Raw genomic sequence first — 22,725 nt, 5'->3', positions numbered from 1 at the left:
CTTGTATTTTGGGATTCCCAAATTAAATTGAGGAATGATTCTGTAAAATATTTCGCTGTCATGGACTTTTTTTCTTCATAGAGAAGGTGTTTTGAAGAATTTTATATTTTGAAGACTCGCATATAGACGTTTAAGTCTTATTTGTAATGAAGGCAACACGAGAAGGACTTTGGTGATTAAAGTAATTACGAGAAGAAGCAAGCAAGGAAACATCAAATCTTATTTGACAAGGGTTACGTGTTAAGCTAAAAATTTAGTAATATTACGTTAAATATCAAACCTACACGTATAATACTTTAAGTAGGAGTTGTTTGTATTTTAGTAATCGTATCTTAAGATGACTAATCCAACTTAGGTTTAGTATAAATAGAGGAAATAATTAAAAGAAGAAAATGATTCTGAAAAGAAAAACTAAGTGTTGAAGTTGCGGTTGAAGGACTACATGAGAAGAAGAAGTGCAAAAGCAATCTGGGTTTAAGGCAACTAAGTTTTATGAGTAATGATATTTTTAAATGTTTGTAAACTTAAAGCTTTCTTTTAAATTCATGTTTGTAATGAATGTTTATAAAGAGATTTAAACGAAAGTTTATGTTTTAAAAGTAATGCTTTGTGTTCTAATGAATGTGAAAGAATGTTTTCAAAGCATTAGTCTTAATTTTATCAAAGAATTAACTATTATGTGCACATAAGGAGTAAAAGTAGTAAGGTAGAAAAGGACTACATGGTGGAGCGAAGCCAACGAATGTATAAAAGATGTGCATTGTGTTAGGCGGCTTGAGCAATAAGGAATGAATCAAAGTATTCCCAAATTCTTTTGATAAAAAGGATATCATAGTAGTCGAAACGCAAGATGATGGGTCTTAACTTAGGGAATGGTTCATATTCTCGGTGAAAGAGATACAAGATTAATGTGTATTATTTATTACACGATTGAAATGACTAAGATTTATGTAACATGTTTCCAAAAGGTTTTCTTAAAACTTCACTCACTAAGTCTTTTGACTTATGTTTTAAGTTTTTCCATTTTCTAGGTGATCATGCGTTAAGGCTAGAGTAAGAATGGTTAAAGGGCTTACTAAGCGAGAAGGTTGTCCAAGGCATTTAAATTAAGTTTTATACACATGTTTCAAGGATGTATGTAAATTGTAATATAAACTGCATGGTTGGAAGTTAATGAAAAGGAGTTGGCTTTTCTTATCTAGTGTGTATTGTTATTTTCTTATCACCATGAAAATAAGTACAAGTGTTCCATGATCAGACGATTGAGCTAAGCTTAAAAACCTAAGTTGAGCTTTTTGATGTTTAAACGTATCAAGAATGCTCAAGTCATACCCTGTAACGTAACACAATACGTTATGATGCTTGCGGGACAAAATGTGACACTGTATCAAAGAGTATTATGGTGCATCAAGTGTATCAAAGTCCAAAGGTTATCAAGGATTATCAAACGTATATCAATTGTGTCAAGCAGTATCAAATGTGTATCAAATTTATATCAATAACGAGAGCATTTGTGACATTTTACATTTTGCATATATGGATTGGACTTTGTTTTTATTATTTTGCAAACAATAAATTTGTGTGATGTGGACTTATTCTAAAGGTAATCATAATTTGTGACAATTTTAAGAATAATAATTAAGTATACAACAACATTAAAAAAAATTGCAAATATAGCAAAATCTATGTATCGTAAGCTCTTATCATCTATTAATGATATATCAATATTTGCAACATAACATAATATATTAGTAATAGACAAATTTGAATATATTTGTAAATTTTTAAAATATTATTATATACTTAATTATTTTGAATCTAATAACTATGTTTCTAACTCTTCATCTTATAACTTCGTTGTTTTTCTTTTTTCACAAGAGGCGAACAAAAGAGATGGGGAATGAAAACAAAAGGAAGAAATGCATTTTGGAATCTTGGATTAGAGCTATAATATTAGGATGTTTTGGTTAAATTTCATTTTCTCATCCTTCCTCCCGCGGTCAGTACTAATATTCGTTCCCTAGTGTGCACTGCCTCCGTGACGCCGCCCGCCGGACATTTTTTTTCCCTCGAACCGCTGCCTTGCCTCCGCCCCCGCCGTCCATACATTCAAGTAACTTCTTCATTTATCAAAAGTTTTCTCTTCCCCCTTCTAAAGTGGGGGATTCTCACCGACAATATTTGTTGGAGTAATCAGCAGAAGGTTCAAGTAGGTGATTGGAAACTATCAGGGAGGGATCGGAAGTAATGGCAAGCGCACCTGCTCAAATTCCTACCAGCTTCGGGCATGAGCTCAGAGCTTGTCTTCGTTGTCGTCTTGTCAAAACTTACGATCAGGTGAGCTGCAGTCTCCTTTTTTCAAGAATCTTTGGTTGTTCTTATAAATGCTTGCATTCAATATCTAATAGTTTAAGATCTTTGAACTTCTCGAATTGTATGTTATATTGAGTATTGGTCATCCATACAGTTTCGAGAATCGGGCTGTGAGAATTGCCCCTTCTTCAAGATGGACGAAGACCATGAGCGTGTTGTAGAATGCACAACCCCTAATTTTAATGGGTTTGTATAATTTTCTATTCCTTTATTCTCTTTTTGTTTTACTGTTTGTCGTCTTCTTCTGGAATTAACGCTCCTATCCAACGTGGATAATGTTAGCTTAACCTTTTGGTGATTTAATATGATATTAGAGCGTGTGGTTTAGGAGAACTTGCTTTCGAACTCCTGCAATGTTATTTACTCTTCAATTAATATTCGTTTTAACTTGGGAGATGACACAATATTAAATTTACTAAGGTATTGGGTCAATCAATGATTTAATACATAGAAGGTTGGGCATGACATATAATTTCAGTTGTTTCAATGGACATCTACCAAATTTCTATATGAAACCTTAAAAGATTCAATCAATATTAAAAGAAGTAATATTCAGCTTATGATCATGCTGTATTTCACTTACATTTGTTCTGCCCTTTTCCATATCTTGCAGGATAATTTCAGTCATGGATCCTGCCAGAAGTTGGGCTGCTAGATGGCTGCGAATTGGTAAAGCTAATTATTACCATATGAGGCCCTTTCTTCTTTCTTACCCCCCTCCCATTAGTTTTTGCAACTAAAGATGTTTTTGTCTTAGAATTGACTAACCTGAGTACTTGTTATTCTAGTAGCAGATAACGTCTTCCTGTCTGACTTTTTAACTTCTGTTGGCCAAGTTTCAACTTTCAAGAACGTCCGTACATAGAACAAAAGAAAGGATGTCACTTTCATTCTTTAATATATAAATTTGTCCATATCCCGAGCCTAATATTAGACCATGAACAGTTGTTCGTTTGAAGCTTGGACCTGTGCACTTTCTGATATCCTTTGAATTATAATTGTAAGAAACTGCTTCGTGGCTGCTGAACGCCTAAAACTGACCAATATCCCAAATTTTTCAGTGAATAATGTATTGCATGGGTTAGTGTTTAGTTCACTTATTTGTATGCTTGATGAAATGGTTGGCAACTTGGAGCAATGACCTTTATTTTTATTATAGGATCATTGTTGATAGAATTGTTGAGTAACCTGGAATTTATGAAACCAGCATTTCTGCTTCTTTTTTTCCTCTTCTTTGAATTTTGTTGTCTTATCTACCTTTCTTTTCACCTAATTTTAATAATTCATTAAATTTCTTGCTTGTAACCTTTTAGCTTTGTGTATAATTTGTTAGCTCTATAGTAGCATTTGGCATTTGATTTTCAGAATTTATATTTCCTTCCAATCTTGTAGGAAGATTCGTTCCAGGTTGTTACACTCTTGCAGTCTCAGAGGCTCTCCCCGAGGATTTGCAGGTTTGCAACCAATCATTTCCTAGCATAAATTTCATCATGACACGATTCATTCTTCTGTGTTCATCTTGTACCAAAGCCATCAGGAATATCAATGCCCATTGGTCAATTGTTTCTGGTCAAGGATTTTTCATTGATTTACTAATCTTATTTAATTCTCTCTCTCTCTCTCTCTCTCTCTCTCTCTCTTTGTTTTCTGTTTTTGTTTTTTATTCTTTGTGTTGTTTTAAACTATCAATAAATTCAGCGGCTTCTCTTGCCTAACTTCAAAAACTAAACATCAGGTTTGGGAAATTGGTACATGTGGAATTGGAGGACATCTGGTCCCTTGGGTTGGGAACAACCCTTAGTCTTTCCATTTAAAACAGTACAGTTGGCTTGGCTTGGCTTATTTTTAAAAATTGGAGAGGATTCACTTACCCTTGTATATACTTCTATCTCTCTTGGCGGTAGACAGTTTCTCACAAAGAAAAACATAAACAAAGATTTTTCACTTCAACTGGTCCATGGGAAAGTTGGACTACTGTAGAAGGACCCAACCTCCTAGATTTCAATTTTCATGGTCATATAATTTGAGGCACGAATTGTTGAGCAACATCCCATTGACCCAAACACAGTTTTTCTTCAAATGTACTTGTTTTTCCATGCCTTGGTTCTCATCTCCTTATAAATTCAAGCCTTCTCATATGCCTCGTTTCATAAGTTATTGATCTTTTTCAACTGTTACAATCCCTTCTCGTCGACTAGTTACAAACTCATTGCATTCTCATATGCCTTACCTTCCAACTCTACTAGAAGGTGGCATGTTTTGCCAAAAACTACGTGTAAAGAGAGATCCCATGTGGACTTTTCAATGCAGTCCTACATGCCTACAATGCACCATTTAATTTCTTTGTGCAATCTTTGAGTGAATAGTCCATTGTCTTCTGAAGTATACCTTTACCTCTCTGTTGCAAAATTCTATTTGTCAATTTGGTTGAGAGTGAAAGGCTAGGGTTATCCTATGTCTTACCCTACATTTAGCCAAGAGTGTGCAAAGATTACCTTGCTTTCATTTGTAGGAGTATTGCCTTTACCCATGACCCATGTTGACACGTGATCAATAGCAAAATGTATTTGTTGTTGCTTGAGGATGGAAAGGCCCTATGAATTCATTCCAAACCCATTGAATAATTTCGCTTCAGAATGTCCTGCAAGAACATTTCATCTTCTCTAGAGATATTTCTTGTTGTTGACATTTTTCATGTCCTGTTAAAAGAATAAATTTCAAATACCGAGAATTTATTCTTAGATAACTCCGCATTTTTTTACCATCTCGTAAAAGATCATCATTGTGCACCTTTGTGAATGTGATGGATGCGTAGTGTATGGCATTCTTCTAAATGCAAAAGTACCATATTGGATGTGGACGGTCTCCTCTGGAGCTAATTCTAATTGATGATATTGATAGGACTGCGATTAGATTATTATAAAGGCATATTGGTAATTAGTTTGGGAAGTTTGTTATGGAGTTTTGTTGTAATTAATGGCTAGGGAATGAGAAAGTTAGGCAATATTGTGGTGAGTGAAATAGGGCTTGAGAGTAATTTCAAGAGGGAATGGTTGGCATACCTTGATTACAAATGTGACTTACATGGAGATTTATCTTATAAAGACTTCTCTAATTTGATTGATTTAAAGAGGATAAAATGGTTAATGGAAGATGAAGCTTTTATTGTGTCAAATGATGGTAAGTTGAATGAAGTAAAGGATTGTCCAAAAGTTCCCTTAGAGCATCAGTTACTCCATACTTTGAATGACTCAGATGACTATGGTCATGATATAGGTACTCCTTGTCTTCCCATGGATGATTTTTCTCCACAAGAGGAGCCTCCAGATGACATTAAGCATTCATCATCTCTTCAACCTGCCCTGAATTCAAACAGGGTGAAGCCAAGGTTCATGAAAGCTTTCCCTCTGCATTATTCTCAAAAGAAAGAAATTCTCAGTGTTCTTGACTGCAAAGAAAGAAATTCCCACGCTTTAGAAAAATCTTGTATTTATCTTTTGGTTTCTTCATTTGTTGGCTTCACAACAACACCAGTCTTTGGATCCTGACAAGTTCTTTAAGCAATCTTTTATCTCTCCCCGGATAAGATGTTTATTAAAGGGGTATCCAATCCCCTTTCTCCTAAAGAAATTTTATCTTCTTCTGATGATGGTGAGGAATCAATTGTAAGCATGAGGAGTGAGGAAGTGAATTTCCTATGGAGAAATACTGCAACAGGATTTACTATTGAAGGATATACTTGCAGAAAGCTGTTATCATATTTTTTGCAAATGAAGACATTGGATCGCTTAGTTCAAAGTCTTTTTGCTGGAGCATCACCAATGTTTTCTCTGTATGTTCCTTGCAAGTTAATGTTTTTAGTAAGGTTTGTGGTCTTCAACTGCAAATATTCCTTCTAGATCTCCAGGAGTTATAGTTTAACAGTGTTTACCTTGAGTTTCTTATGGCCCTTTTTGCCTTGAGGTCTCATTTCCATTTCTGAAGGACTTCTTTTAGAATTTTTGGTCTTTTGCTGTGCAATCTTGTCAGTTTTTTGGTTTGACGTTTCTCTTTGTTTGGGCTGGTATGTTTTGGTTCAATTTGTCTCTTAAGAGTCATATGGGGCTCTCTAAGTCTTTTTTGTGCTTCTTAGTTGAAGGTTTTTCTGTCTTATTTGATTTGTATTCTTCATCAGTTTGTTTGCTTCTTATTTTTGTCCTTTGGTTGGGTGTCGTGTATTTTGGAGCATTAGTGTCTTTCCATTTTATTAATAAAGTTTTGTTTCCTTTTCAAAATTAAATAAGAAAGAAAGAAAAGAAAAGTGATATCTTGAGTAACCATCCAGAAGACATTAGTGTTTATGTTGTGCCAATCAGTCTAACATTTGGTCAATAGAGGGCAAGGGTTTCCTTCTCTAACTAATAATTTATGCAGCTTCCCCAATCAATGATTGTTCTTGCCAAGATCAACTCATTATCTCGTTCTCTACCACCGTTGCCCGTCCTTTCTTTATTACCACATGTACTAGACTCATCCATTTCAAAACTTCACCCCTATTCCCTGAACCTCTTTCGCTTTCTGGTTGATGAGTCTCCTTTGCACTTCAATTGATGGTGTAATCCCTTCTTCTCATAAATTTTTGTGATACACAATGAAGAGCTCGTACCGTTTGTACTTTCAAAAGACCATCAGACTGCCTGTTTATGTTTCCTATTTGCATGCAACAACCGTTTTTTCTCTGATTAGACAACTCTAATGAGGTGATTGTGTTAGGGCCCCAATTCTATTGAAATATTCCAGAAGGGGAAAAAAGGGTAACATGAGTGAGAGTTGGTTATGGTGGGGACCACTAGGGCTGTATGGGAGTGAGGAGTGGTCAGTCTATATATAGAATAGGATGTTATTTTCTAGTGTAAGCTTTTGGTAAGTAAACCAGTAGTCTTGAGCAAAGGGAGGTTAAGTTTCTCTGCACTCCAAGGAATTGTAGCCTCCGGGCAACTCTTTGATGTTAATACAAATATTAGTAAGGGATACCTTACAGATTGCTGAAAGAGTGGACTCTTCACTCAAGATATATATCTCAAATGAGATGGTTGCATGTTTTTGGGTTTCATCGGTTTTATTAATATCCAAAACTATTGATGATGTAACTGGGTATAACGAAGTGGTAGTGCAGAGTAGCTTTACAAGTCCTATGTCCTGGAGGGCTGGGAGGAATTTTTTCAAGTTAATTAATAGTCTTCGAAATCTAACTATTAGTGCCTGAAGATGAAATTTGTGGTGTCGTATCGAGCACCTGAAATGTTTCATTTTGCCTTCATTTTACCTTCATTTTACCATTGCTGTCTGAGTACTACAACATGACTTTGTAAAGTTGTAATTCTTATATATTCTAATGCTATTGTTTTTTGCAGAATTTATGTGAAGAGGAGCGCGTGCAGTATGCACCACCAAAACGTGTTTAACCTTATGTTAATCTCTAGTTTATTCTGATTACAAAGAATTCCACCTTGTTCACGTACTAGTATTCTTAATTGAACTAGCATTTAGTGTGTGTTGTTCTTTGATTGAAATGAACAGAAGGTATAGTTGCTAACACCTTACATTCTACATTTTTATTTGCTTCCCCTTGCATATCTTTTTTGCCTATCATTAAATACATACTAACGGTTTGAAGAATTTGAACTTGAGTTGCTTAGAACACAGGGTTAACCAAAAACTGTTAGTTTATTGCTCTTGGTTGGTTAAGGAGAAAAAATGTTGGCATACGAAAAAGGGTTCGATTGAATTATGGATGGCTATCGTGAAGAAAAGTTGATACATTTGCTCGGATTAAGTTGAGTTACTAATAAAAGGAAAAAGAACATCTTATTACTGGAGCACAACGTTATCCCATACTTTGCTATTCCTATACATGATATGGGAAAGATATTGTGGTAGGCTTATTGTACATTGTGGGGAGTGTAGAATGATAGAATCAGTAGAACTTTTCGAGGGAGAGGGAGCAGTCTTTGAATGAGGTTTAGGATGGGTGGGGTTTAGTACCTCATGGTGTTTGTTTTTGTTGGATTTGCTTAGAACAGATTGTTCTTATAGGTGGTTGAAGGATTCTTTTTGGACTTTTTGCTCGTATATATTCTTTCATTTTTTTCTCGCTAAAGTTTCGGTTACCAGGTGCTTTTCCTTTCATTTTTTCTCTCTCGTTGGTTGGGTTCAGGGAAAACTCTTGAGAATATGTACTACAATGTGTCTTCTTTGTGTAATTTCATTGCTATTTATAAGGAGGCTATAGTAGGATAGTCAAGCTTCGATGAGCAACAATCATTTGTTGGTAAATGGTTAATGAATTTTTGGTAGTGAAAAATGTTTGGTGCTCCAATCCTACAAACTAGACATTGGTTCTTATCGCTCTTCTAGTGCGCTACATAATTTTTTTAGTACCAACTTATTCATATGCATTGCCACTCTCTGCCTTCAAGGAGATGTTTGTTTAATGAAAATTGAAAAGGCTTGATATGTGAGGTTAAATGACGATGCATATGGACGTTTCTAGAAATATATATAAACAAAAACACATACTATGCCCTATGCGATTTTTGAAAGTGTCTAAATTTTTTTAAAAACTTTTCTAGGTTTTTTAATTTTATTTTACCCATTTTATTACCATTTTGCCTATAATAGTGTTAATTTTATTATTATTATTATTATTTGAAGTGGATCAGACCGTAGTTGAATCAGTAAAAGGTAGGTAATAGATTTTTCTAAGGCACAAGGATGACACAAACGATCATTCTTATTATTCAAAGTACATGAATTGAATACATTTTGAGTAGTAGAAAGAGCAAGGTGGTCTAATCTATTATGCTACAAATTAATAGAAGTACCAAGACTTGGAAGAAATTTTAAAGCATGTAGGAAGTATGAATGGTTATAAAAGCAATACTACGATAAACCTTAAGAAAAACATACATTAAAGATCTATGCCGAACAAATTCACATTGTCTTTTTAAGCCAAATTTACTCACCTTAGTATCTAAGTTTTGAGAGTAATTGTTTCTATAATAGAATAGACCAAATTTCTTCTAGAAGTAGCACCACATCCAAAAGATCAACGAATGAAACTTTATGGATATAGAACTTCAACATTTTTTTAAATGGGGAGAGTTTTCTTAAGAAGGAAAAATATCACGAAAAAAGTATGTAGAGAACAATCGAAGAAATGACTTATTTAAAGACTAATTTGTAGCCATTTGAATAGTGTGTCTTTTCTTCAGTTTAGTTATTCATGAAATGATGCAATCATTTATGAGAGAACACAATGTACCAAAACTTTTAACTTTTTTCAGTGAGCATCAATCAAGTTTATTTGGTTAATTAGTGGACTTGATGCCTTGAAATGTCAACTCTTCTAGAGTGAACTAAGACACTAACACAATTTCTCATTATAACAAACTTTGTTCTCATAAGTGTTCGTTTTGACTTTGAATACCATATGGTTATGGTCTCATGAGTGTTTTAAAGAATTCACCTCTTCTCATAGAAGAGACTCATTCACACTCATATAGGTGATATCTATAAAGAACTAACTACATATGCTCTTTTTATTGATTATTATCCAACCACTTATAGAAATCATTAAAAGCATATTGCTTGACCTAAAACCACATTAGCAATGTCCATCATCCTTAGAATGGATAAATTTCAACGCAACGCTCATTATGTTATCCATAGATTGATTTTTCCAATAAACCTAGATCTTAGGATCTCTAGTCAACTAGGATGTGTTGTCTCTATAATTAACGTTATATTATAAGTTTTAATCCTATTTTTTATGAACTTTAACCAAATATCTAGTTAGACCTTTAGTAAGTTGATGTGTAGTATTATCTTTTGACCTCACAAAGTCAATTGTTATAATTCCACTAGAGAGAGTTGTCTAATTGTATTATGTTCTTGTCGTATATGTCGAGACTTACCATTATATATAATATTTTGTGTCCTTCCAATAGTTAATTGGCACTGACTTATACTAGTTGAAAATATCTTCCAAAAAAGTTCGAAGTCATTCTACTTCTTCTCCAAACTTATCGAAAGCTATAAATTCAGACTCCATTATGGATTGTGTTATACGTGTTTGTTTGGAAAATTTCCAATACATAGCCCCACCCCAAAAATGAAAATGTAACCACTTGTGGATGTGGAGTCTTTAGTATTCGATATCCAATTAGCTTCATTATAACCTTCAAGTACAACAAGATATCGAGTACAATGTAAGCCCTAAATTTTAGTGTGCTTTAAGTATCCCATAATTCTCAAAATAGCTTTCCAATTATCTTGACCTGAATTGCTTGTAAAACGACTTAGCTATGCTAACATCATATGTTATATCTAGACGTGTACAACTCATGTATATTGAACTATCAATTATGCTAAAGCATTATAATTGTACTATACTATGCGACCATGATCATAAGCCACACAATAAGATGGTAGGCGATAAAGAGTTGTCGACTAGAGGTGTTTCTCGCGATTTGACACATTGATGCGTTTCAATCAAGCGTTGAGGCGGCTAGAGATTTCTTAACAAAGAAGTACTTGATGTCATCCTTACATTTGAAAGGTAGTGCTCTGTAAATTCTAATCCAAATATCCATTGATGATCATAATTTGGACAATGAAAGCTATGTGACAAAACACGATTTGTTGAAACTCGCTTTCGGACAAAGGTAATCATTTCGACATGAAAATTCTCACCAGAAGAGTATACAAATAAGGGAGTTTCAGGCAAGTTTTAGAGCTTAATAGAAAACTTTGAGCTAAGTAAGGTGGGAGATTTTACGAGGCGTTGAGAAGGCTTTTCAAAGCTACCATGTGTTTAAGGTTGACAAGGAGTTTGGCCAAGTGCTTAAGCCAAAAGAAAATCTTATCTTGACTGTGAGTGGTTTTAAAATGTTTAAAATATCCAAATGATTTTCGACTCATATTTGAACTATTGAGTATTGATGTTTATTTAATATTGTCATTGGATTTATAAAGGGGTTTCTTAAAAAGTATGACAATCCGACAAAATATTTACACTATATAGAACAATTTTGAAAATAAGCTCACATGTCCACAATGAAAAATACCAAAAATGCCCTAGTTAACGTTCGATTAATCGACCACACACGCACGTGTAATTCTTCTTCTAAATGATTGTGATACGCGTTCATGTAGTAAATGATACACGATCATGTAGGAAATGATACACGATTGTGTAGGTAGTATCAAAACTGGTCACACACACGCTTGTAATTCTTCTAAACAATCATGATACGCGATCGTGTAAAAAATAATACACAATCGTATAAAAATAATACATTATTGTGTAATTCTTTTTAACCATGACAAAAATGCTTCGTGTAATTTTTTTCTAAACGATCATGATATGCGATCATGTAGACAATGATACATGATCGTGTAGTTCTTTTTAACAATGAAAAAAATGCTTCAAATCTAAACGATCATGTTGATTAGGTAAGCGATTGGATAATATCAAAGTGATATTTAAACAACCTTGATATTCTGAAATAGAAGTTATAAGACAGAAATAGAAGAAGATGAAAAAAGAAAAAGAAATAAAGTGAATAAAAATAGAAGAAAGAACTCTGTAAGAGAAACTGAAGAAATCAAGAAGAGAAGATAATAAATTGCAAAGAAGTAGAAGAAAGAGAAGTGACGAATCGTCGATAATATCATAAGTAAATTTGAAATTTATGAAAAATTTCTACCGATTAATTTCTTTGATTTTGTTAAATATTTTGGTTGTTTTGTTATATTTATGAAAATTAATTTTCAACCGATTAGTAAAAAGTAAATTAGAAAAGAAGAAATTTAGAAAATAAAAAAATTAAATAGTTACGAAGATTTGTAATTTTAAAATAATTGTTTGTATTTTCTTAAGTTCCCGTTTGACTGTATAGTTTGCTTTTTTTTTTTTTTGTTTCTCTAAACCCTAAACCTCTCTCTCTCTCACTTTCAGTGTCTACTCCCTCCTCTTCCCCAGAGTCACATTTCCCTTCCATAAGATCGCACCATTTATATTTCTGAATTTCTTCTTTTGTTTCTTCACAACCTTCTTTCAATTTCTCTAGTTCCAAATTGAGGGTCCAAGTTGTTTCGTAATTCACGACTTCAAGCTCTCAAATCCTTCCCAATAATGGCGGAATCTATTTGCAGAGCACTTAGAGACGGTGCATTACAGGGAGAGCTCGCCCCTGCTCTCACCATAAAGGACAACATCAATTCCCCATTTGGGTTTCATGCATTTTCCCATGTTCTGACGCAGCTCTCGAGCAATATTTTGGCTGGTAAATCGCAGTCTCGGTTAGTTCATTTCCCTTTTAGAGATACTGTTTCGGAAATTGAAATTGAAATCGTTACCTTTTCCTGTCGTTTTGATTGTTTTGCTTTGCTGGTGTGATTTTGATCTTAGAGGCCTCGTTCTACTTTCGTTCTCTCGAAGTCCGGCGTATTATGTCCAGCTCTTGAAGAAGAGGGGGCTGGATGTTGGGTCGTCTGCTAAATGGTAAAATTATCCTTGCAAAATTTTACATTTTCGCCTGTTTCAGGTTCGAATTATGAGAAATAGGGTTTGATGAAATTGGAAATTTTGGAGATGTTTTCTCTGGCTTCTCTCTATTGATTGATATGGTAAAATTGTTACACAGAAAATCCCTTTAATTTGGAATAAAATAATAAAGAATAAGTGCATAAGAATTTCATAATAATAAAGAATAATTGTTACTCATCTCTTTAGGATTTTTAACACAGCCCATGACCCAAGAGATCCATCTGAGATCAATTTCTTCTTGATCAAAACTTTTTCCAAGAAGCCCCAATCGACTCGATCAAATGCCTTTTCAAGGTCCTATTTGATAATCCAACCTTGCCTTTTCTTATGCCTTTAGTCCTCCACAGCTTCGTTTGCTAGAATAGGATCCAGGATTTGGCTGCCTTCCAAACAGGCACTTTGTGAGGGCGTTATTATACTGGGTATGATTATTTTCATTCTCTCAGAGCACTTTGGTAGTCAATTTGTACAACAAAGCAGTGAGACTTATGGGTCGAAAGTCTCTTACCTTTATTGCATCTTCCTTTTTCTTGATTAGACAAATAAAGTTCTCCTCTACGCACACATTTAGTTTCCATTCTCCTGGAGCTTTGTTTCTTCCCAGTGAATTTATAGCTGCCACAATTTCCAGCAGACTGAATTTTGCAGTGAGCTTTTTATTCTGATCCCCTGAAACTACAGACCAGTCAGAAGGGAAGGTACCTGCACGATCAGATTTCTCATAAAGGTTGCTGTAGAAGTCAAGGATTAAATGCTTAATTTCCGAGAAAGAGGTGGTGAGGATTCCTTGATCACTAACTAGCTTGGGAATCAGACTTCGTTTCTTTTTTGTTGCAAGAAAAGGTTGGAAAAGGCTTGTATTTTCGTCCCCCAATTTCAGCAAATTCAATTTACTTTTCTGGATTGAATCTCTTTCCTCCCTTCTATGTAGAGCTAGTAGGTCTCTCTTTCTTGGACAGTAACAATAGTTGATCCACGGTGTCCGTCTCTTATTGATCATATTTACTTTCTTCTTGTGCAATGGCCTTTAAAAGGGTTTCTTCTTGATAATTCTGTTCCTTTTTGTGATCTAAGTGCCAAGTTTTTTGCTGATCCTTGATGCTCCGAAGTTTATTTGATGGTGCAAAGTCCATCTATTCTTGTGGATTGCTCAAGGATAAAGAGTTTTCAATGATTTGGCAGCATTGCTTGTCAAACAACCAGCTGTTACAAAATCTAAAGGGGGAAGGCCCCAATTCGAAAGCCCCTGCTTCTAGTAAAATAGGGAAGTGGTCTGAGGATATCCTTCCTTGTTGGTTTACTCTTGTGTTCGCAAATGCCTCGTCCCAGTTAAAAGAAACTGAGAATCTGTCCAGCAAGGATGTCAAAGCTGTTCTTCCTTCTCTTGACCATGTAAACTTCCCATTCAATAAAGGAACTTCAATGAGTTTTGAGTCATCAATGAATGAGTTTCCTCCGCCACGTGTTGATCATCCTTTTGGAGAGCGCTCTCCCCCTGATCTGGTCATACTAAATTTCCCTCTCAAACACCAAGCTTTTGTGCAATACCCACCAAGGGAAAGTAACTCTGGACATATGAAATTCCTCTCTCTGTAGTCTGTTGGTCCATATATGTTGGTTACCCAGCACAACTTATTACACCATGTTCAGGATTTAATTAATAACAAGAAGCCCCCTTTTGAAACATCAATGACATAATACATAAAGTTTGCTTTTGTCCCACGTAGTCAATAAACTCCCGACTTCCATGAGCTTCAAGAAATGTCCATCCAATACCCTTCGAACTCCATAGTGCTTTGATCAGGTTGATGTCAATCTCCTCTTGTTTGGTTTCCTGAATCAAGACCAGGTCTGGATTGGTGTTTTTAGGCAATCTTTTAATGGCCAATTGTTTAGGCTGAACTAGGATTCCTCTGGTGTTCCGGGATAGTATTTTGATGGGGCACATCCTCTATCTGTGTTATATCTCTGACAATTTGACGCAGGCTAATCAGAACCAAGGAAATCTATTCCTCTGCCTCTTCACGTTGCGCCTCTGTTTCCCCTGTACATAAATCATCTCCTGGTAATAAATCTTCACTGCTGATACTGAACACTGAATCTTCATTATCAGACCCTTCATTTACTGCTCTTGAAATTGTTGAGGTAGGAATACATTGCACAAAGTCACAATTTGTGCCTGGGATTTTAAATGGGGAAAATTGAACTTTTGAAGGAGGGGAGGAGCTAACTGATCTATAACAAGTAAAATTGGGAGTAAGGAGCTTCACACAACTTTCTTCCATTAAGTCTGAGTTTGCCAAAGCTGTCCTTTAGGGTTGGACAAAATTGGAAATTTGGGAGAAGTTTTCTCTGTCTTTTCTCTATTGATTGATATGGTAAAACTGTTACCATTTATACACAGAAAATCCCTTTAATTTGGGATAAAATAATAAAGAATAAATGCATAATAATTTCGTGATAATACAGATGGAGGACAACCATTGGCTGAGGTAAAAATTCTTTTGAACAACCTTTTAACAGACGGAAGCTTCTGGAATATAGTGATGTGGTTTGCCAGATTTGTGACTCATTGGCAGAATGGCATAATGTGATGACTTCTTTGCAAGTCAGCTTTACAATTCTCCCTTACAATGAGTCGCAAGTTTTTAATTTATATTTATTGGGAAATTTTCTTTAAATTTACTTTTGTTTCCTCCAATTTTCATTTCTATTGATTTTGATGTTTGAGTTCTTTGTTGAATTACAAAAAACAAATCTAAAATTACTTCATTTTTTCAGTTCTAAAATTTGGCGTGGTTTTTGTAATAATTTTTAAAAATATAGTTGTGATGTTTTCTCTAACTTTCACGTTTGGAAATTAGCACGAGACTCAACAAGTAGATTATATCAATATTAATCAATTAAGGTGAAACTGACACCACAAAGTAGCAACAACTTTTGTTCCTCATCAAGAGAGATGTTATGAATCTTGATATTCTGAGAACTAACTTGCATTTATCATTGGAAAAAATAATATACCTTCACATTTCATATCAATTATTTCTCTTTACTGATATTTTTTATTTGCAAGTTCATTTGACCTTATTTGTATTATAGGATTCAAATTTTGGACTGTTATACAGATCCTCTTGGTTGGAAACAACGGTTTATGGAGGGTGAAAACGTTTCAAATGTTGACCAAGAAGTTTCAAATTTATCTCATCTTTGTACAAATGTGGGGGATATGGATAAACTTTTCTCTTCAATTATTGCACTCGGAAAAGGTGCCACTATAATCGTAATTATGAGTATAGTTTATGATTTTCTGGCCTAGGAAAAGGTTACAAGTTAAAATTCGATTTTCTAGCAGGATTTGTTGGAGAAGGAACTGTACGCTTTTGTGTCGCCGTAGACTCTGTATGGACTCTCTCTTTCATGACATATGATATTTTAGATGTGCCAATTACATCCCACAATTTCTTATACCATCCTTTGAATTTTTTTTTCTTGTGCTTATTACCCATTAAAAATAATTAAGGATATCAAGCTGTCAAGGAGTATTACAATTATGAATATTTCTTTTCTCCTACATATTATTTGTTGAATATAGTTAAGTAAGATGTTTAAATTTTGGGGGAAATATCAATTTATACTCCTCAACTTTGGGTTTTTTATCAATAAAAACTTTAGACTATTTAAGGGTGTTTGGTAGTGGAATAGTCAGGATTAGTGGAAATTTAAGAGGTGTTGGAATTCGTGAGAAATAAACGGTGGAACAGAAATGAAATTGTGAAGCATAAAAACGGTGAAAAAGAGGTTTGGATTAAAATCAGTCGGAATGAAATGAGTTTGGTCTTGCAAATCGATCCGAAAATGCTCAATCAAAACATCAGGCCCAAAACACATTCTAGTTAAATTTTAAGACTATCAAGGAGTACTCTCCTTTCTAGATTGTGTGTTGAATGATATTTCTTTCTTGGTTGGAAGTAAGAAATATAAATCTTCAAATTAGTGGGCTTGGCTCAAGGTGGGATTTAACCTAATTTCCTTTCCTTTTTTATCATAAACATGTTGTTTATTTATTACCCCCTTGTATCTTTTGTTAACAAGAGAAATTAATAAGAAAGTCAGATCGTGGTTTTATTTCTGGTACTTGGGTTTTCACGTAACTTGGTGTCTATTTTATTTACTACTTTTAACCCAAATAGAGAAAGACGAGATAGCCGCTGCCGTCGGGATCATCACCGCTGTGGATGTTGCTATTGCTGCCGCCATGGAAAAGTTGCTCCACCAGCTTCAGAAGCTGCTGGTGATCACAATGGGCCCATCCTCGGAGTCAACTGCATCGCCTAATGGAGGGAAAGAGCCACACGTGCCACATTTGTCCACCCACGCACTGCTGCCCCCAGTCTCCACAATTCAGCTGTCATACTCCCAACCGTGGCCTTCTGTCCAGTTGCAGCACCCTCTTTGTCAGTTGCACTTCCATGCAGCACCGCTGCCCTCATTTCACGTGTTACCCTCTTTCATGCATCGCTGCATTTTGATCCTTTATTGCAGTCGCACTTCAATGGTACTGGGATTGATCAACTCCATGATAAATCAAGGTTTGAAGTTGGTGAATCTTCGACACAATCAAAACCAACCGACTTGTCGATGTATTCCAAGAATCTAGTAACCTCGTTCTCTACTTTGTTCTCAAATTATATAACTAGTTCTCTGACACCATGTATAGGTGTCTTTTCAGTAGAGAAGCTGAAGGGCTAGAACTATTTTTCCTGGTCTCAAATATTCAAAATGTTTTTTGAGGGAGGCACCAATTTGATTTTTTGACAAGGGAGACTCCTTGTGATGCCCAGGAACGTTTTTGGAGAGAAGAGGACTTTCTTATTCGGTCCATATTGATTAATAGTATGAAATCACGAATTGACAAGCCTTTGCTTTATGCAGCAACTGCGAAGGATCTATGGGACACTACTCAAGAACTCTATTCGAAGCGTTGAAACGCCTCTCGTTTGTATACATTGAGGAAAGAAGTCCATGATTGCTAGCAAGGAACTCTGAGTGTTACCTTCTGCTTCAATGAACTTTTCCAACTTTGGCAAGAGATGGACTTGTACAGAGAGACACTATGAGATACTTCAAATGATAGAATACAATTTGCTAGACTCGAATAAGCTTATTGGATTTATTATTTCCTTGCAGGTCTCAACCCAAAGTTTGACATTGTTTGTGGTCGTATACTGGGCTAGAAACCCCTTTCCTCCTTAATGGAAGTGTTATGAAGTCCGTCTTGAAGAAGACCGTACAAGTGTCATGAATGTTCTGACTACTCTTGCTACTGACTTCGTTGCCTTCAGTGCTAGATCCTCTATGCATGATAGTGAGGAGGACAAGAGGAAACCAGTCCCTATCTGTAAGCATTGCAAGAAACAATGGTATACTAAGGATCGGTGTTGGAAACTTTATGGTTGTCTTCTAGTAGGTAAGAAATGTTCTCAAATGATATATAGAATTTAGGACATGCTTATACGGGTGAATTTGCTGGAACATCTCAACCATCCAACCCTACGGTAAACTAGACTGGTCCCAGTCCACCCTCTACTCTATGAGCCAAAGTGACATTGCTCAGTCATGTATGCCTTAAACCCTTAGTCTTATTAGTGTCGATGAGAAGAATCCCTGGATCTTAGAGTCTGGTGCTACAGATCACTTGACAGGTTTCTCTGAGAATTTTGTTTCTTATATTTCATGTGCTAGTAATGAAAAGATCAGAATAGTCGATCGTTCCTTAGCTCCAATTGTTGGGAAGGGGCAAATTTTCCCCTTTGAGGGGCTATCCCTAAAAAATCTGTTGCATGTGCCTAAGATTTCCTATAATTTGCTATCTATAAGCAAGATCACTCGTGAGCTGAACTGGAAAGCTACTTTCTTACCTGATTCTGTTTCTTTTTAGGACTTAAGCTCGAGGAGGACGATTGACACTAGACTCTACCTCCTTGATGATGATACTTTCGCTAGCAGTATTCCTAGGAATAGTTTACTGTCTTCATATTTTACTATTTTTGAACAAGATTGTATGTTATGGCATTTTCGGTTGGGCCATCCAAATTTTCAATATATGAAGTATTTATTTCCCTATCTCTTCTCTAATGTTGATATCTCCTCTTTATCTTGTGATGTGCGTATTAAGGCCAAATAGCATCGGGTTTCCTTTCTGCCATAGCCATATAAGCCAACTCAACCTTTCACCCTTATTCATAGCGATGTTTGGGGTCCCTCAAAGGTCACTCCTCTTCTGAAAAATGATGGTTTGTAACCTTTATTGATGATCATACCCGTCTTTCATGGGTCTTCCTTATCATTGATAAATCCAAGGTCTCCTTTGTCTTCTAGAACTTCTATCACACAGTAGCAATGCAGTTCAATACAAAAATTGCAATTCTTCGGAGTAATAATGGTCGTGAGTTTCAAAACCATATCCCTAGTGAGTTTATGTTCTCCAAAGGGATTGTCCACTAGAGCTTGTGTGCCTACACCCCCAAGAAAATGGGGTTGTTGAGCGAAAAAACTGTCATCTTCTGGAAGTAGCCCATTCTCCTATGTTGTCTACTTCTCTTCCTAATTATTTGTGGGGTGATGTCGTTCTTACTGCAGCCTATCTCATCAATAGAATGTCTTCTCGTGTCCCGCCTAGTGTTTTAAAAGACTCACTAAGGGGCACGCCTAGGTTCAAGTCGCACAGATGGGGCTTATTTGTGAAGAAGCAAGGCGTTTTCACTAAAGCCCGGCTTAGGCGCGCGCCTTGCTTGAGGGAAAGCTGATTTACTTGTCACATACTTGACCAAATATCTCCTATGCTGTGAATGCCATTAACCAGTTTATGCAGGCTCTGTATGAGGAACACATGGAGACAGTTAACAGAATCTTGAGGTACTTAAAAACAACCCTTGGTAAAGGGTTGATGTTCTAGAAGATCGATAGGAGAGCTATTGAAGCCAATATTGGTTTTGACTAGGACAATCTCGTAACCTGGAGAAATTGGAAACAAAAGCAGTGTTGTAGCTGAGTACACGACTATGAGTTTGGAGATATGTGAGAAAGTTTGACTTCAGAAAGTTTTATTTGACTTTTAGGACTGTGAGGTGCCAATGAAATTATTCTGTGATAATAAGGCAACTATTAGCATCGCCAACAATTTAGTTCGACATGTTAGTACTAAACAATTGGAGATTGATCGACACTACATTAAAGAAAGATTGGACAGTGGTGGCATATGCATTCCTTACATCCCCTCAAGCCAACAAGTTGTTGACGTTGTCGCCAAGAGAGAGGCTTCTCAGACAGAGCTTTGACTCATGGGTTAGCAAGTTGGGTCTCATTGATATCTACATCTTAACTCGAGGGGAAGTGTTAGAATTATTGAGCTTGCCCCAAAGGACTTAACCTAATTTTCTTTCCTTTTTTTTTTATCATAAATATGATGTCTATTTATTTCCCCTTGTATCTTTTCTTAATAAGAGAAATTAATGAAAAGATTAGATCATGGTTTTTCTCCTAGTACTCGGGTTTCTTTGTAACTCGGTGTCTATTTTCTTTACCACTTTTAATAATAAACAATGTGAATTATCTGTTGAGTTGTTTTCATTTTTAGTTAAGTGCTCGTCAGATTCTCTAGTTAGTTTCACAAGTTGTATATCTGTTCCGTAGATTTTTGCTCACTTTTTTATTTTTTATTATTCGTTAGTAATCTGAATATTTCTTTTATTTTCTCGTTATTTAATTTTATGAAATTTTACCAGGTAACCAACATGTTGAGACATTCATCTATATCAGCACTTGCAGGTCTGTTAAGCAGCCTTCGGAGCAATGGTATGGATATAATAATTACCTCCCAAAATTTCTGATGCTGAAATAAATCACATCTCATGAGTTGTGCTTCATATTCTTTCACTTGGTAGCTCTTATTTTGATTGGTCCTGTAACTGTTGTCATGTAATTGTAGATTCGGTTTCAAGTACATTGTGGTTGGTACATGAAGACCTTCATGAGGAAAAGGTTATAGCTGCTTTTGAATATATGTCCTCCATAGTGGCAACACTTGAGGCATTAACTCCGTCGCCATATGTGAGCAGAAGCAATATGGACAATTCCTATCTTGAACACAGATCTACAAAAGGGAGGTTTCATGTGCGGATGAAACGAAGAAATGGACGTGTTCGAGTCATTGTAAATTCTCTTCTCTTTGCAAAACTTTTGGTATTTACATGTAAAACTTTTGGTTGTCCTTGTGTTCACAATGTTCTATTATAGTCCGAAGATTTTAATGTCGAGCAATCAGGCATCAAATTTACATCCATTTCATCTGAAGATGCAGTCATCAATCAAAGCCTTATACCGAAGGTTGGTTTATCTTGATTTTTACTTTCTTTCAATTATTTTCATAATTCTTTTTTCTTTAATCCAAAGTTCAGATTTATCAGAATTGAGTTTCATAGCATTAGGAGTCTTCTTAAATTATGCTGCTTCTAAGTTTAGATGGACAAACATAAAGAACATTTGTTCTTGATATTGGCTGATCTTTCCATAGCTTCTGTAGTCATTGAAACTTCTCTTTCTCATAATTTACATGAATAAAGAACTGATGAATGGACGACTTTCTTCTCTCAGGTGCAGTTCAATCTTCAGTTGTCAGAGAAAGAGCGAAATGACAGGGCCAGAGTTGTTCTTCCTTTTGAGCATCAAGGTTCAACATTTTGACTCTATCTTTACTTTTCACAAAATAATCCATGGTTAAATTACAAATTCGGTCTATATGATTTTCCTAAAAGTTAGAATGTAGTCCCTATAATAGTTTTGATAAAATCCTCGTGTAGCCCTTGAGAATTTTTACCAAATTATAAAATGACTATGAGAGGCTTTATCTATAACTGCAAGGACTAAATTTTAACTTTCTCTGATCCACCAGGATGAAATCTATAATTTAACCTAATTCTGACCAGAGTTGATCTATTATCTAGATGGATAAATTCTTTTGACACTTTCTTTTTCTTGTTCACTGTCACAACGTTTGGTTTTTATTGTAGGAACTGGTAAACCGATACAAATATACGATGGTCGACGATCTTTTTCTGAAAGCAAAGATGACAATACACCTCTCATGACCAATGAGAAAGGCAATGACGATGGATCAGGAAAGGGTGAGATCGTATATTTCCGCGATTCAGATGATGAGATGCCAGATTCTGATGAGGACCCGGACGATGATTTAGACATATAATCTCGACAGTTCGTCATGATGTAGGATGTTTTGTATCTTATCCACCTGTTTATTATCATTTCGAATTGTTCAATTTCATGTGGAAAGATGTGTCAACAAGCAGCATCTCAAGCACTGATAAAAATCAATGAAGTTCCCCTGTATTTTGGTAATTTTTCACTTTAAGAATCTTAGATAGATTGTTAATTGTTTATCTGAAATCTTTTACAGTGTCATAATCAATCAAGAAACATGGAAGAACCAGAGATTTTTAGGACGGATTACAGAACTCTAGCCAATGTTAATTTGGAGTTAAGGATTTTGACCAACTATCGTGCTTGCGTTCAACCATCAATTGATTACTCATCAATTGCTTGACAAAGTCTAATGCTCGTGCTTCTAATAGTTGGAACAAGGAAGAATGAGGATTTGTATTGCACAAGAGTCTGAAAAGGGAACGTGATCAAGAGTGACCGTTGAAATAAAATAGCAAACAGTCTAATATGAACGATGATGTTAG

The 22,725-nt window shown here is 35.4% G+C and overlaps 2 protein-coding genes across 8 annotated transcripts; both read left to right on the top strand.

Annotated features, from left to right (window-relative positions):
* Positions 1–1,953: 1,953 nt before the first annotated feature.
* Positions 1,954–8,031, top strand: LOC101205210 (transcription elongation factor SPT4 homolog 2). Of its 4 annotated transcripts, none has more exons than XM_011653056.2 (6): positions 1,954–2,113; positions 2,214–2,337; positions 2,468–2,559; positions 2,987–3,042; positions 3,766–3,827; positions 7,767–8,031. In XM_011653056.2, exons 2-6 carry the CDS (start codon positions 2,248–2,250, stop codon positions 7,815–7,817), a joined length of 351 nt encoding a protein of 116 aa, XP_011651358.1. In that variant the 5' UTR covers positions 1,954–2,113; positions 2,214–2,247; the 3' UTR covers positions 7,818–8,031. The 4 variants fall into 4 exon arrangements, with proteins under 4 accessions (XP_011651358.1, XP_011651357.1, XP_031739203.1 ...); XM_011653055.2 differs by having other exon boundaries at positions 1,955–2,113; positions 2,201–2,337; XM_031883343.1 differs by having other exon boundaries at positions 1,955–2,113; positions 2,198–2,337.
* A 4,283-nt stretch (positions 8,032–12,314) lies between these two features.
* Positions 12,315–22,456, top strand: LOC101210938 (elongator complex protein 5). Of its 4 annotated transcripts, none has more exons than XM_004145603.3 (9): positions 12,315–12,717; positions 12,827–12,919; positions 16,064–16,230; positions 16,317–16,363; positions 20,749–20,818; positions 20,952–21,175; positions 21,260–21,349; positions 21,617–21,692; positions 22,033–22,456. In XM_004145603.3, the coding sequence occupies exons 1-9, from the start codon at positions 12,551–12,553 to the stop codon at positions 22,224–22,226; spliced, it is 1,128 nt and encodes a 375-aa protein (XP_004145651.1). In that variant the 5' UTR covers positions 12,315–12,550; the 3' UTR covers positions 22,227–22,456. The 4 variants fall into 4 exon arrangements, with proteins under 4 accessions (XP_004145651.1, XP_011651354.1, XP_031738740.1 ...); XM_011653052.2 differs by having other exon boundaries at positions 16,314–16,363; XM_031882880.1 differs by having other exon boundaries at positions 12,319–12,701; positions 12,829–12,919; positions 16,314–16,363.
* The last annotated feature ends 269 nt before the right edge of the window (positions 22,457–22,725 follow it).

Source organism: Cucumis sativus, chromosome 3, assembly GCF_000004075.3.
Source record: "Cucumis sativus cultivar 9930 chromosome 3, Cucumber_9930_V3, whole genome shotgun sequence".
Taxonomy (NCBI): Eukaryota; Viridiplantae; Streptophyta; class Magnoliopsida; order Cucurbitales; family Cucurbitaceae; genus Cucumis; species Cucumis sativus.
Note: the sequence above shows the minus strand (reverse complement) of the source record. Positions and strands in the feature narration are given on the sequence as shown.

Excerpts from the sequence above, each read along its gene's own strand:
- LOC101210938 (XM_011653052.2), top strand. The coding sequence starts at position 12,551 with ATGGCGGAATCTATTTGCAGAGCACTTAGAGACGGTGCATTACAGGGA. Across the intron at positions 20,819-20,951 it reads AAGCAGCCTTCGGAGCAATG|ATTCGGTTTCAAGTACATTG; the intron begins GTATGGATATAA and ends ATGTAATTGTAG. Across the intron at positions 21,350-21,616 it reads ATCAAAGCCTTATACCGAAG|GTGCAGTTCAATCTTCAGTT; the intron begins GTTGGTTTATCT and ends TTCTTCTCTCAG.
- LOC101205210 (XM_011653056.2), top strand. The coding sequence starts at position 2,248 with ATGGCAAGCGCACCTGCTCAAATTCCTACCAGCTTCGGGCATGAGCTC. Across the intron at positions 2,560-2,986 it reads ACAACCCCTAATTTTAATGG|GATAATTTCAGTCATGGATC; the intron begins GTTTGTATAATT and ends CATATCTTGCAG. Across the intron at positions 3,043-3,765 it reads TGCTAGATGGCTGCGAATTG|GAAGATTCGTTCCAGGTTGT; the intron begins GTAAAGCTAATT and ends CCAATCTTGTAG.